Below are 16,571 nucleotides of genomic sequence, written 5' to 3'. Positions count from 1 at the left end.
TTCACAAACAAGGATGCGAGGATCACCAGTTTGTAAGCAAATTGTCGAACAGTTTTAGAACAACATTTCTCAACGAGCTATTGCAAGAAATCCACCATCTACGGTCCGTAAAATCATCAAAAGGTTCAGAGAATCTAGAGAAATCACTGCACGTAAGCGATGATATTACGGACCTTTGATCCCTCAGGCGGTACTGCATTAAAAAGCGACATCAGTGTGTAAAGGCTATCACCACATGGGCTCAGGAACACTTCATAAAACCACTGTCAGTAACTACAGTTGGTCGCTACATCTGTAAGTGCAAGTTAAAACTCTACTATGCGAAGCAAAAGCCTTTTATCAACAACACCAAGGGACGCCGCCGGCTTCGCTGGGCCCGAGCTCATCTAAGATGGACTGAGGCAAAGTGGAAAAGTGTTCTGTGGTCTGACAAGTCCACATTTCAAATTATATTTCGAAACTGCGGACGTGGTGTCCTCCGGAACAAAGAGGAAAATAACTATCCGGATTGTTATAGGCGCAAAGTTCAAAAGCCAGCATCTGTGATGGTATGGGGGTGTATTAGTGCCCAAGGCATGGGTGACTTACACATCTGTGAAGGCACCAATAATGCTGAATGGTCCATACAGGTTTTGGAGCAACATATGTTGTCATCCAAGCAACGTTATCATGGACGCCCCTGCTTATTTCAGCAAAACAATGTCAAGCCACGTGTTACAACAGCGTGGCTTCATAGTAAAAGAGTGAGGATACTTTCCTGGCCCGCCTGTAGTCCAGACCTTTCTCCCATCGAAAATGTGTGGCGCATTATGAAGCGTAAAATACGACAACAATACCCCGGACTGTTGAACAACTTAAGTTGTACATCAAGCAAGAATGGTAAAGAATTCCACTTTCAAAGCTTCAACAATTATTTTCCTCAGTTCCCAAACGTGTGTTGAGTATTGTTAAAAGGAAAGGTGATGTATCAGAGTGGTGAACATGTCCTTTCCCAACTACTTTGGCACGTGTTGCAGCCATGAAATTCTAAGTTAATTATTATTTGCAAAAAAAAACAAAGTTTATGAGTTTGAACATCAAATATCTTGTCTTTGTAGTGCATTCAACTGAATATGGGTTGAAAAGGATTTGGAAATCATTGCATTCCGTTTATATTTACATCCAACACAATTTCCCAACTCATATGGAAACGGGGTTTGTAGTTTGAAAGCATGTGTCTTCTTGGTATTTTAACTCTTTGTGGAGTCTTCTCAGTGATATTATACAGGTCAAATATCTTTGTTTGTTTGGGTCTGAACCAATGTACGCATGTTGTATATATGTACACATGCACGCATGCACTCACACACACACACACATTACGCACAAACACATTCTTGTATTTTTTACCTTCTTGAACCTCCCAAAAAATATTCTTACCTCTATAGGACCACCCTTTCTAGATATATATATATTTGTATTTAGAACATTAATCATATATACATATAATGCAAATATAAAAGATCTTGTTGTGAAAAATACGTTGGAATTTCACAAGAAAACGGTCACAATTTCACGAGAAAAACTTAGAATTTTGGCAGTGTTATAATAAAAGTTGTAATATTACTCAACGCAAGTCAAAATTATACAAGAAAAACTTAACATTTGTGCAATTGTATGATAAAAGTTTGAATTTCACTCAATAACAATGGCAATTTTCCAAGAAAAGCTTAGCATTTTGGCAACTTCATGAAAAGAGTCTTAATTTTACACGACAAAAGTCACAATTATATAAGGAAACTTTAACATTTTTGCAATATTATAACAATAATCGGAGTTTTACTTGGCAAAATTTTGACAAAAGTCATATTTTTACTCAATTTTTTTTCAATATTTTACTAGAACAACCAAGAAATTGGCAATATTGTGTTACAAGTCAGAATTTTATATGACAAATGTCACCATTTTGCTTTAAAAAGTAATGCTTTTACATAAAGTAATTGTTTTACCAGAAAATATTGCAATATTAAAGAAACAGAAAGTATATGAGGAATTGTTCCCAATATTATAAGAAAAAAGTTGACACATTGTGAGAAAAACACTGCTTTTAGTTCTTTAATTTTTTTTATTGTTTGCTTGTAATTGGTTTTTAATCTTCATTATTTACTTCAAGTTATGACAGTATGTCTCTATATACATTTTTTTAAATAAATCTTGGCCAAAGGGGGTGCATTTCAATTTCTTTCACACACTTGTTATGAAATAAGTTGGCCAGAGGGGGAGCACTTCAAATTTTTTTTCACACACTTGTTACTTCATATGTTGACCAAAGGGGGAACACTTTTAAAACTGACACACAGTCAATTAGAAAAATCCCTCCTTTTTGGGACCATCCTGAATTTAATAGATTTCACCACCAGGGATGCAAACGAGACATTCTCTATTAGATGCAATGGTTTTCCGTATTGGGACCATGACTTCGGTCCTAACTTGTTCACCGGTCCTCATATGGAAGGTACTTTTCCTTGTTGATGTCTCAAGAAGGGTAGAAATACATGAAAACACACACACACACACACACACACACACACACACACACACACACACACACACACACACACACACACACACACACACACACACACACACACACACACACACACACACACACACAGTGCTTCGATATAAAGAAAAATGTAAAGAAAACTCCTTCCGCAGTCTGGGTCTACTTCCCTATTTGTCAGTTCTTTGTACTTAAATGTCACATTGGGCCCACATGCTGTTTGCGTTTTTAATACTGAGGTGTTTTTGTTTCTGCAGCTTGTCACTAACCTATCAACTTCCTGTTTGCAAATGCACGATACGAACCCTACCTAAACAAACTGCACATGATACATAGCCAAAAAGATATTTGGGGCTGCAGATGGAGATTAAAAAAAAAAAAATAAATTAAAAAAAATAAATAAATAAATAAATGATAAATGGGTTGTACTTGTATAGCGCTTTTCTACCTTCAAGGTACTCAAAGCGCTTTGACACTACTTCCACATTTACCCATTCACACACACATTCACGCACTGATGGAGGTAGCTGCCATGCAAGGCGCCAACCAGCACCCATCAGGAGCAAGGGTGAAGAGTCTTGCTCAGGACACAACGGACGTGACGAGGTTGGTACAAGGTGGGATTTGAACCAGTGACCCCCGGGTTGCGCACGGCCACTCTCCCACTGCGCCACGCCATCCCGTAAATGCAGATAATCTGATGATAAATGAATGATAAATGGTGATAGATTAAGATTGTCGAAAGTTTTTGTTAAAATAAAAGCTTCAAAATATTTTTTCCACAATGATGCTCTTGTACATCATCTTGTTCAATGGACCTTTGTTCCCCCAAAGGTTTTGGAACTTTAGGTTCCTGGAACCTTTAGTTCCTGGAACTATAGGTTCCCGTAGACCTGTGGGGTTTGTGTTTCCACCACATTTCACAGTTCAGGGTAATTTATACAAATGAGGCTGATGACTTTGACAAATTAACTATGATCATAACAAACCACATTTTGTGTTTTTAATACGTGAAGTGGTATCTAAACACTGAAGTGTAGCTCCTGTCTTCTGAGCGCAACTGCTCCTACGGCAGGAATTGAAATTCTGTCGGAGTTACACCAACGCACTGCAAGTCCTTTTTTTTTTTTTTATTGTCATTAAAGGCGTGTATATGTTAATTTTGTGTTGAGGTGTTTAAAAAAGCATAATGTTAGTAAACATGTCATTAAAGCTGACAAATTGTCCAGTCATAGTTTTGGAAATTTAATATATATATATATATATACATATATATATATATATATATATATATATATATATATATATATATATATATATATATATATATATATATATATATATATATATATATATATATATATAGTGTGTGTCATATTTTTTCTAATAAAATTGGGAGCAATTCTTTATATTCTTTCTGTTTCTGTTATATTGCAATATTTTCTGGTAAAACTATTACTGTATGCAAAAGCAAAATTATTACTTTTTTAAGCAAAATGGTGACATTTGTCATAAAAAATTCTGACTTGTATCACAATATTGCCAATTCTTTGGTTGTTCTTCTAAAATAGTGAAATTTTTTTGAGGAAAAATTATGACTTTTGTCATAATTTCGGCAAGTAAAATTACGATTATTATTATAACATTGCAAAAATGTAAAAGTTTTCTTATAAAATTGTGACTTTTGTCGTGTAAAATTACAACTCTTTTCATAAAGTTGCCAAAATGTTAAGCTTTTCTTAGAAAATTGCCACTATATATATATATATATATATATATATATATATATATATGTACACACACACACACACACACACACACACACACACACACACACACACACACACACACACACACACACACACACACACACACACACACACACACACACACACACACACACACACACACACACACACACAGTATACATAAATATATGTTTATACAAGTACAACCCATTTATATATAAATATACATGCATATATGTTTATATATATATATATATATATATATACATACATATATATAATGTATATACAGCATACATAAATATATGTTTATATATACATGCATATATATATATATATATATATATAAATATATATATTTTTATATTTTACTTTATTTTATTTTCAGATTTTTTTTATATATATACATATATATTGTTCGTAGTTCGAAATCATTAAAACTACGAATTACAGATGGATACAGTTTTCATAGTTAATAAATGTACCATAGACACATAATTTCAAAATTATTATTTTTTATGTTAGGATTCTGACTCTTACAGTATTTGAGTATCTGTGTATTTAAAAAAAAAATCAAATTCTAAGCGTTGATTTGATCTCAATTTTTTGTAAGTCTCAATCAAAACAAATAAGTCTTTATTGCTGAATTAAAAAGCTTTGTCTAATGGCAGTAAACTTCAGAGTTGTTTGGTGTTCTTATTTATAGTGCGCATGGGTTGTACTGCAGGTATGTTAGTCATCTGCAGAAACTGACTCACTTGTGTGAAACTGATGTACTTTTTTGACGATAAAAAAGATGTTTATAATTTACTGTAAGATAGTAGTTTGTGTGATTGAGTAAGAGAGGAAGTTTGCTTGTTGTAAAAATTATTGCATCAAATTGTAGTGCAAGTTCACACTGACATGCTGATCCTCAATGATATTGATCGTGTTCCCTTTTTTTTCAGCTCTAACATTTACGTGAATTGTGTTTGTTTACTTATTTCTACAACCAAACAGACCAAAATAAAGACAATAAATTAAACAGTGTGACTAATTATGCTGAGTAAAGACTGAAAATATCGACACTCACACGCGAATGCAAATGCATTTGCTTCTAAAACGTGTCCAAAACAAACCAACACGTGATTGTCATTTTAAAATCGGTTTGTCAGGTCCTACAGTATACACACTGCACAGTATTCTGTTTTTTTTATTGCTTCATTGCGTTAGTTTCACACATTATCGAATATCTTGTCCTTTAACATTGCCTCTTTTTTTTTTTTCAAAGAAATAAACAAATACACTGAATGCTATATATTACATATAAATAAGAAAAAAGAAAAATACAAATAGGGCAGCACGATGGGAGAGGGGTTAGTGCGTCTGCCTCTCAAAACAAAGGTCCGGAGTAGTCCTGGGGCGGTATAGCTCGGTTGGTAGAGTGGCCGTGCCAGCAACTTGAGGGTTGCAGGTTCGATCCCCGCTTCTGCCATGCTAGTCACTGCCGTTGTGTCCTTGGGCAAGACACTTTACCCACCTGCTCTCAGTGCCACCCACACTGGTTTAAATGTAACTTAGATATTGGGTTTCACTATGTAAAGCGCTTTGAGTCACTAGAGAAAAAGCGCTATATAAATATAATTCACAATTCACAATCCCGGGCTCGGGATCTTTCTGTGTGGAGTTTGCATGTCCCCCCCGTGACGGCTTCCTCCCACCTCCAAAGACATGCACCTGGGGATAGGTTGATTGGCAAAACTAAATTGGCCCCAGTGTGTGAATGTGAGTGTGAATGTTGTCCGTCTATTTGTGTCGGCCCTGCGATGAGGTGGCGACTTGTCCAGGGTGTACCCTGCCTTCCGCCCGATTGTAGCTGAGATAGGCACCAGCGTCCCCCGCAATCCCAAAGGAAATAAGCGGTAGAAAATGGATGGAAAAATACAAATAATGGGAGGCCTACAAAAATGAAAACAGTCAAATCTCCATAAGCTCTCTTATGCATTCATACAGTGTATACAGAGAATCATACAGATCTTGATTACACAACATACCATTCTCAATTTCATAATTCATGCACAGTGAATCCGAAAAGTATTCACAGCGCTTTTTATTTGTTAATATTACAGCCTTTTCCCAAAATGTAATAAATTAATTTTAGAGATAATACCCCATAATGATAACGTGAACATTATTTTTTATCAATTTTTTTGAAAATCTATAAAAAATAAGAAAGTAAGAAATCACAGGTGTATACAGTAAGTATTCACAGCCTTTGTTCAATACTTTGTTGATGCACCTTTGGCAGCAATTACAGCCTCAAGTCTTTTTAAATACGATGCCATAAGCATAGCACGCCTACCTTTGGGCAGTTTCGCTCATTCCTCTTTGCAGCACCTGTCAAGCTACCTTCAGTTTGGACGGGAAGTGTGCGCATCTGTTTTCAGATCTCTTCAGATATGTTTGATCAGATTAAAGTCTGGCATGTATCTGGTCTACTCAAGGACATATATGGAGTTGTTCTGAAGTCATTCCTTTGATATTTTGGCTGTGCGCTCATAGTCGCTGCTGAAAGATGAACCATTGCCACACAGGGCGTGTCTGTACTTTGCTGCATTCACCTTTCCCTCTATCCTGACTAGTCTCTCAGTTCAGGCTGCTGAAAAAATATCCCCACAGCATGACGCTACCACCGCTATGCTTCACTGTCAGGATGGTATTGGCCTAGTGATGAGCGGTGCCTGGTTTCCTCCAAACTTGACACCTGACATTCACGCCAAAGAGTTTAATCTTTGTCTCATTAGACCAGAGAATTTTGTTCCTTATGGTCTGAGAGTCTTTTAGGTGGATTTTGGCAAACTTTTATGAAGGAGTGGCTTCTGTCTGCCCACTATACCATAGCGACCAGATTAGTGGATTGCTTCTCTTTCTAAGCATTCATCTGTGGAGGAATCTGACAGAGTGACCATCGGGTTTCTGGTCACATCCATGACAAGGGACCTTCTCCCCCCCGATCTCTCAGTTTAGACGGCTGGTCAGCTCCAGGAAGAGTCCCGGTGGTGGACCCCGATTTAAACAAGTTGAAAAACTTATTCGGGTGTTATCCTATAATGGTCAGTTGTACGGAATATGTACTGAACTGTGCAATCTACGAATAAAAGTATCAATCAATCAAATCAAAAGCCACTGTGCTCATTGGGACCTCCGAGGCAGCATATATTTCCCTCTACCTTACCCCAGAATTGTGCCTAGACAATTCTGTCTCAAAGGTCTACATACAATTCCTATGACCTCACGTTTTGTGCTTTACTATGCACTGTTAAGTGTAGTACCTTGCAGACTAGTGTGTGCCTTTCCAAAGTATGTCGGACCAAGTGAACTTACCATAGGTGGACTCCAATTAAGCTGAAGGAACACCTCACGGATGATCTGTCAAAATAGGATGAGCTAACTTTGAGCTTCATGGCAAAGGCAGTGAGTAGTTGTGTACATGTATGTACATGTATGTTATGTACTAGAGATGCGCGGATAGGCAATTATATCATCCGCAACCGCATCACTAAAGTCGTCATCCACCCGCCACCCACCCGAACCAACATTTCATCAAAGCCACAACCGCACGCCAACCGCCCGTTGTTAAATATCTAATATAGATGATGCAAGGCATTAGTGAGGTTAGAAGGTGTAACTCCCTCCAAATAGCACAGACACAATGGCTTTCTTGAACTGATTTATTTGGCTTACTTTCCCTTCAAATTCACCGTGACAACTGTAACAAATAAAGCATGTTACAAACGTAAAAATAATAACATGCACAACATGTGGATCAAACATTTTACCAAGTAAAATACCAACAAATGACAAATACCTCGTTGGCCACACCCGGAAGTAGCTTCCTTACATCCGTCGACAGACCAAACCAGACACTTCAAAATAAAAGTATGCCCACATACTGTTTCAAAGAGTGCTGCTCGTTTTTCGTATGTCGGTAACAACATTTAACTATTTATAAATTGTTGATTTCTATAGGCTAGTAAGGTAAAGTGTTGTACCTAACAAGTTTGGGCTACCTTGCTTCTGCAGCCTTCATCAGAGGTGTCACGTGATGTTAGCGTGACGTTGTCTGTGACGTGATATATGGATTGTACCATCAAGCGTTGTCAGGTACAACACTTTACCTACTAGCCTATATAAATCAACCATTTATAAATGCACGTCAGTAGGCTAAATGAACCTCTTCAACATAACATTTAACTAAGTATAATGTAGCGGCCGGCTACGGGGTGTTAGCCAATGACTTTGGCTGGGGGGGCGGCACTTCCGGGAGAGATAGGGAAGTGACGTTATCGACAGGAAGTGAGGGTTCGAGTTGTCCCGGGAAAAGCGTTAGAGACATGAGAACTGTTGTGTGGTTGTATTACATCTTGTGCAATAAAGACAAGACAAACGAAGAAGGTTTATGAGCCTACATTCCTGGGATTATTACAATATATATTTCCGAATTGGTTCAACCGCCACCCGCCCGAATCTATTTCAAATCTATTTTTTCGTCATGTCACCCGCCCGACCCGCGGTTTATCCGCGGACTCCGCGGTTGTGACCGCGAACCGCGCATTTCTATTATGTACATACTTAAAGTCAGAGGTGGGTAGTAACGCGCTACATTTACTCCGTTACATCTACTTGAGTAACTTTTGGGATAAATTGTACTTCTTAGAGTAGTTTTTATGCAACATACTTTTACTTGAGTATATTTATAAAGAAGAAACGCTACTTTTACTCCGCTCCATTTATCTACAATCAGCTCGTTACTCGCTACTTTTTTTTTATCGATCTGTTAATGCACGCTTTGTTTGTTTTGGTTTTGTCAGACACGCATTCAAAGTAGGAACTACGCATGCCTGCGTTTCACCAATCAAATGCAGTCACTGGTGACGTTGGACCAATCAAACAAAACCAGGCGGTCACGTGACCGTCACACGTCGAATCCGACCTAAAAAGTTTAAAACCTTATTGGGGTGTTACCATTTAGTGATCAATTGTAGGGAATATGTACTGTACTGTGCAATCTAGTAATAAAAGTGTCAATCAATCAATCAAAAGTGTAAAGGAAAAAAGACACTTTTTATTTCAACCGTACTTCCCGTCAAAAGCCTAAAGACTGATCGCACAGTTCCTGTCTTCACAGTAAAAGTGTCGCTCCATCGCGCCTGCGCTAACAAAATAAGAGTCTCCAAAAGCAGCGCAAACAAGCTAGCAAACTACGGAGTTTGCCGCCAATGTATTTCTTGTAAAGTGTATAAAAACGAATATGGAAGCTGGACAAATAAGATGCCAAAAACCAACAACTTTCATGTGGTATTAGACAGGAAAGAGGAACTTTTATTGTCCTCCATCTGAAAACGTGGACATTATCAGCACTATACTGTCTGATTCCAATCAATGCAAGTCATCAGAATCAGGTAATACACCAACTTATATTCTTATCTTCATGAAAGATAGGAATCTATATGTTAAACATGCATGTATATTCATTAAAACACCTTTAACATGTCAACAAAAACGGCAAAATAAAAAACTATAAATTATATACTGTATATATGTACATGATGTGTGTTTGTATGTATATATGAGGTAGATCACTTTCGACTTGGTCATTTATTAAGTAATTGATTAATGTTGAAAAACTTATTGGGGTGTTACCATTTAGTGGTCAATTGTACGGAATATGTACTGTACTGTGCAATCTACTAATAAAAGTGTCAATCAATCAATCAATCAATCAATGCCTACTGAGCCTATGATGCTGTTAAGTTATTGTGGCTCAATTTGCCTTAATTTTTTTATTTTAATGTACTATTATTTAGTATATATTATTGTTTTAGTTGCTTAAGAGATACGTATTCCTGGCTATGAATTTGCTCATTGCTATTTTTATGTTTTTGTGCAATATTTGTTGCCGTAATCATTAAACAAACAGGTTACTCATCAGTTACTCAGTACTTGAGTAGTTTTTTCACAACATACTTTTTACTTTTACTCAAGTAAATATTTGGGTGACCACTCCTTACTTTTACTTGAGTAATAAATCTCTAAAGTAACAGTACTCTTACTTGAGTACAATTTCTGGCTACTCTACCCACCTGTGCTTAAAGTTCGTACATCCACGCGCACTTTCACGGTACAAACATACATATACACATACTGTACATATACATTCACTGTACAAACATACATATACACATACTGTACATAAACATTCACTGTACAAACATACATATACACATACTGTACATAAACATTCACTGTACAAACATACATATACACATACTGTACATAAACATTCACTGTACAAACATACATATACACATACTGTACATATCCAAGTACATATACATACATACACTCATGCACATAATCTCGTTTCATCAAACATATAATAACATTGTTGCTGTAGGGGAAACCTAGTTTTACTATAACAATCTACAAGGTTAATTTAGTTGCTTCTCTTTCTTCCCCTCTATTTTTCGGTATTCATTTTTTTATCTCTAGTTATCAGTACGTATATGTATTGTTGCATTTGAACAACCGTATTGTTGATTATAAAGGTAAATTATTGGTATTGTTCATTATCAATAGCGCTATCTCAATTGGTATTTGTAATGCTCCATTTGTACTGTAAATATGCTCATTGTTATTTCTGTATTATTTATTTCGCTAACTGCTTCTTCTTTCACCATCATATTTGTACATATTGTACGTGGTGCTTTATTGTTGTTTTTGTTATTGTTGTTTTTGTCTCTCTGTGTAATCCCCCTCTTGCCCCCGTAATTTCCCCCTCTGTCTTCCTTTTTTTTCCTCTTTCCATCCCCTCCTGCTCCGGCCCGGCTGCACCAAATGATAAAATAAATACATTTAATAAAGTCCAATATAAACAAAGTAACAAGAGAAGTATCCTACACTTCTCTTTTGTAAAGTAAATCTGAGCAGCCGATATGGGCATCTACATAACTATATGATTTGCCTGAGAAGCTGGAAGAGACGAAAAAAAAAATGTACTACATGTGATCTCTTAGTTTTTAATTTTTTAATAAATTTGCAAATATAAAAAAAAAAAATCACATTGTCAATATGGGGTATTGTGTGTAGAAATTTGAGGACAAAAATGACTTTATTCCATTTCGGAATAAGGCTCTAACAAAGGGGTAGGGAACCTATGGCTCTAGAGCCAGATGTGGCTCTTTTGATGACTGCATCTGGCTCTCAGATAAATCTGAGCTGACATGGCTTGACATGATAAGTAAAGAAATATTTCCACTTGTAATCACATTGTTAAAAATAACATTCAAAATATAAAACATTCTCATGCATTTTTATGTTCAAGAAGTTGCGTTAATGGTAAGAAGTAATTTATTTATTATTGGTTAGTGTTGGGCTTGCCCTCCTGGGGGTTCTTCAGACCACCAAGCACCGACATGAGAGCCTGTTTTAGGGTAACATATATATATATTTTTTCAATTAGTCCCTCAGTTGCTTTCCAGCAATTGTCTTTTTCTCTTTCATCCTCACTCGCGCTCTGGCTCCAGCCCCAACCCTGTCTCTCCTCCTGGCTGCTGCTTATAACAGAGTGACAGGTGATTAGATAAAAAGGCCCAGGTGGGCCTTCTACGCAGCTGTCGCTGATTTCGAGGCCGGTCCTGGCAACATCCCGCTTTGCTGCAGGCTCGCAGGCCACGCCCCCATCCACAGTTAGCTTCTGAATAACAATGTTATTACAAAAAATAAGAGACCTATTATACTCTGGAAATGTTGGTCTTACTTAAAAATGCACGCGTTTAGTTGTGTTCAGTGTTAAAAAAAACATTATATGGCTGTTGGCGAAATACATTTTAAAATATTTGGCTTCTTGGCTCTCTCAGCCAAAAAGGTTCCCGCCCCCTGCTCTAACATAACAAAATGTAGATAAAGTGAAGAGCTGTGAATACTTTCCTGATGCACTGTAGAGATGGCGTGCTTACCTATGCATGTAATATATTTATACATACGTACAGTATATGTATGTATACAGTATATAGGCTATATAACATTAATATATTTTTAAGCAAACTTTGCCCTGAAGTGGAGCTTGTTTGCCTTGGTAAAGAAACGTAATTATATTTTTCATCAATAAATCGTCCGCAATGTTGGTTGTTTATGTTAATGAAAAACATTCTCCTGTTTCTGATAACATGTGGATCCACAGATGAAATATTTGAGTAATCCAGTGACCATGGCCAGAGTGGTTTCTACCTGCCTCAGAGAAGAGCGGCGGATCCTCTCCAGCGCTTGCATGCAGGAACAGGTTTGTGTGGAAAGTCCCTTTTTTCTTCTTGAGCTGTTAAACATGAGCTGCTGTGCAGTGAGGTGTGCTACTCAACACAAAAATTACATTGATGGGAGCAAAGATGAAGGCAAGTAGGACAAACAAAGCTGAAACATATTTTTTAAATTAATGCTCTGTGTAAACACTCATGGTGACAATGACTACTGCGCTAAGCCTGACTGCAATTTTTCCTTTTTTTAATTTTATTTTTTTAAATTAATCAGTCCGACAAAATATTACACAATTAGACCATAATAATACAATTCCAATTTCAAAACAAAGCAACATTCAGAATAGCAATCAACAGAGCTATTGAAAAGACCTCCAAAATGACACAAATTAATCCAAAAGTAGTCAAACAAAAATGAATAATATCAAAAATAGTATCAATATCAATAGGAATTCCAACATAGCAGTGATTAGAAATCCCTCATTTACATTATCATCACAGCCATTTATAAAACATAAAATAAAAAAATAAACAATAGTGTCACAGTGGCTTACACTTGCATCACATCTCATAAGATTGACAACACATTACGTCCAATATTTTCCAAAAAGATGAAAGAATATTTTTTAATAAAAACGTTTTTAATGATAAAACATTTTTGTTATTAGGAGCAGAGAGGCCTCGGAGTAAATACATAAAACTACTGTACCATACCACTTTATTTATTAAGACCCATTGAAAATAGTGCTGTACATCTGAAATATCCATCCATCCATCCATCCATTTTCTACCGCTTATTCCCTTTCGGGGTCCCCAGGTGCATGTCTTTGGAAGTGGGAGGAAGCCGGAGTACCCGGAGGGAACCCACGCATTCACGGGGAGAACATGCAAACTCCACACAGAAAGATCCCGAGCCTGGATTTGAACCCAGGACTGCAGGACCTTCGTATTGTGAGGCAGACGCACTAACCCCTCTGCCACCGTGAAGCCCACATCTGAAATAATTATATAAAATATAAACATAGGAAAAAAAAAATACTGTATAGTTGTAATTAAACAATGTTCAAAAATATTGAAAAGTTATATGAAATATAATAAAACAATACATTAAATAAAAAATAAGATCAGTGTCCCATGCTGGGTTAAAAGCTTTTCACCGAGTAACACCTCAGAAAACATTTGGCATTTTAACTACCAGCATTAAAATACAGTAGCATATTAGGCCCATGTAGTCAATAAAAACAAAGAATACATTTTATTTAACAAGTTTATTTGATATTATTGACAAGTGTAACATTACACACAGTTTGACACTGTGTTTGAATACAGGAAAATAAAACACTGTACTTTTATCAAGTGATTATTTGGGATATCCCTGGACAGAGCCAATACCACTAATGATATAAAAACATAATTTTAGGCATAAATAGAATTTAAAGCAAATATATAATATTAAATCATATTCAAAGTCATTATTAGCCCTCCACACAGCTTTCACACACATTTATAAACATTTCCTATGTTCTTAAAACATTTCATACTATTTAAAAAAGATAAAAAGATGATTTACTAAAGGTTTGTGTGTATCAAAACACATGCAAACTTGATAACTCGTGCGCAGAGAATCTTGTCTTACAGTAAATGAGCAGACTAGAAAGTGCAATCCATTCACTGTGTGTGTTTTCAGGTATAGGCAGAATATGTGCGGATCAACAGAACACCCACAATAATGGGAAGAACAGATGCAAATATTATCATGAGGCACTCACGATGTGATTTACTAAGACTGAAACTGTTACACAGCGTCTTTATTTAGCATGTTGTATTGTGCCTGCAAACTGGCAGCTAGGCACAAATGGCTGTGAGAAAGGAGGTGATCAGACAAACGATGGAAATAGAATCCTGTGTGTTAACATAAATGGACCGTCAAAAAATAAAATAATAATAAATTAATAGACATATTATCTATTCATATATAGCTGTTGGATAATTTAAAGGGGCCCCATGACACAAAAACAACTTTTCTTACTTGTCAACACCTGCTTTTGTGTATTTGGGATACCCATAATTGCGGAAAATTTTAATCCAAACCATGGAAATATGGCGTAAATATTTATAAAACACTTTTCCTTTGCAAACCAGACGTTTGGAATTTGAGATGAATGCCTTCCGCCCGATTGTAGCTGAGATAGGCACCAGCGCCACCCGCGACCCCAAAGGGAATAAGCGGTAGAAAATGGACGGATGGATGTTGCGTATTTTACCTTAGTGACATCAGCGGATATCTCCACGTATGGTAGCGGTTAACCTGAAGCGCTTTGCTTTTTAGTTGTAGTCCAAAGTTGTTGTCAATAAGTTCCTTATTTTTCTATATTGTCTTAATGTGGGGCAGACTGGCTCGTACATGCACATGTATGCTACAATCATCCGCTGTTGCCATTTCGAAATAAAAGTAGCCTATAGTTTGAACTTATATCCGTCAGTAGACTTGATATGGAAGAACTAAAACTACAACATGGCTGATGGGGTGAAGACACAGTTGAAGGAGGCTCTTTAGCGGTGCCCTGGTGGCTCCATGGAGCTTTTTCGAAAATGTATGGAAATGAAAAAAAAAATGGGGTGAAAAATATGTTTTTTGTTGTAATATGTTTAGTTTAGTTTATTAAGGATCCTCATTAGTCTACACCGCAGTGGAGACTATTCTTCCTGGGATCCAGGCAAAAAACATCACACAACCACAAAACAAAAGATTAAAATGCAGTACAACATGATCCAATAATAAATTGTCATAATACAAAAATAGCAACAACAAAGAACAAAAAAATACTAATAACTTTTGTTGTATGGATTCTGTAGGATGACAAACACCACACAAACCTTCCTAATTGTTAGAAAGCCCACTGTTCATTGGTTTGTGTTTGTGCTTCACTGATGAGGGTATTTGACGAGCGCCGTTTTGTCCTACTAATTTCAGTGGCCCTTGAACTCACCGTTGTGTTGATTGTGACTCAACAGTTTGTTTACATGTAAAACCTTCTCCAAAGAAGGACGTGTTTTATGCCACTCCTTCTTTGTCTCATTTTGTCCACCAAACGTTTTATGCTGTGCATGAATACACAAAGGTGAGCTTTGTTGATGTCATTGACTTGTTTTGGGGTGCTAATCAGGCATATGGGGTCACTGCATGACTGCAAGCTAATCGATGCTAACATGCTATTTAGGCTAGCTAAATGTACATATTGCATTATTATGCCTTGTTTTGTAGGTATATTTGATTTCCTTCATTTAAGACCTCTGTGTATTTAGTTTATTTTTCCATGTTTCATGACACATTATCTTTATGTAATATTGGCCGTATTCCGGATAGTTGTTTTTGTGCCATGTTGTTCCAGACCACAGCAAATGTTACCTAGCTTGCAAAGATTTTAATAAATCCATTAGAAGAAGATTCCTTCAACTTGGACACACACATCTATACCTTTGGCCATTCTAAGACATTTCCAGGAGTTATCTCCCCCTCTGAGAAGTTTTACTAATGTTTTCCAATGTTGTAAAAATCTGTAAATAAATATCATATTTCAACACTTCTGTCAACCAAGATTTGTGTCAGTCTGTGACACATAATCATTTTGATAGTAGGCTAATATAGCTAATGAGCTACTTACATCATATGTTGCCATCATTATAACACTTATGTAAGTCTTTAAATTTTTAACGGCTCCAGATAACTTTTTTGTATTTGTGGTCCAATACGGCTCTTTCAACATTTTGGGTTGCTGACCCCTGGCCTAGAGGATGACTTTGGAACGTAAACATGAGTGCACACAAAACCGCACATTCTGAATAGAAAGTCAGAAAGCGGCTTGAAGATAGTCTATAATACAAACTCTATGTAGCATTTTGATCAACGAACCACCATTGCATGTCATGTCGATCACATGGAAGATTTTTAAATGTAGAAAAAAAAATCATAACATGGCCCCCTTTAAG

The 16,571-nt window shown here is 36.5% G+C and overlaps 1 protein-coding gene across 1 annotated transcript in view; it reads left to right on the top strand.

The window, feature by feature from the left end:
* Positions 1–16,571, top strand: part of stat4 (signal transducer and activator of transcription 4) — a 66,581-nt gene that overhangs the window by 1,910 nt on the left and 48,100 nt on the right. Inside the window, exon 3 of the mRNA XM_061918497.1 lies at positions 12,512–12,610. Coding sequence (XP_061774481.1) covers positions 12,512–12,610 — 99 coding nt within the window. The remainder of the gene's footprint in view (positions 1–12,511; positions 12,611–16,571) is intronic.

This window comes from Nerophis ophidion, linkage group LG13 (genome assembly GCF_033978795.1).
Source record: "Nerophis ophidion isolate RoL-2023_Sa linkage group LG13, RoL_Noph_v1.0, whole genome shotgun sequence".
Classification (NCBI taxonomy): Eukaryota; Metazoa; Chordata; class Actinopteri; order Syngnathiformes; family Syngnathidae; genus Nerophis; species Nerophis ophidion.
This window is presented reverse-complemented; position numbering and strand designations above follow the sequence as displayed.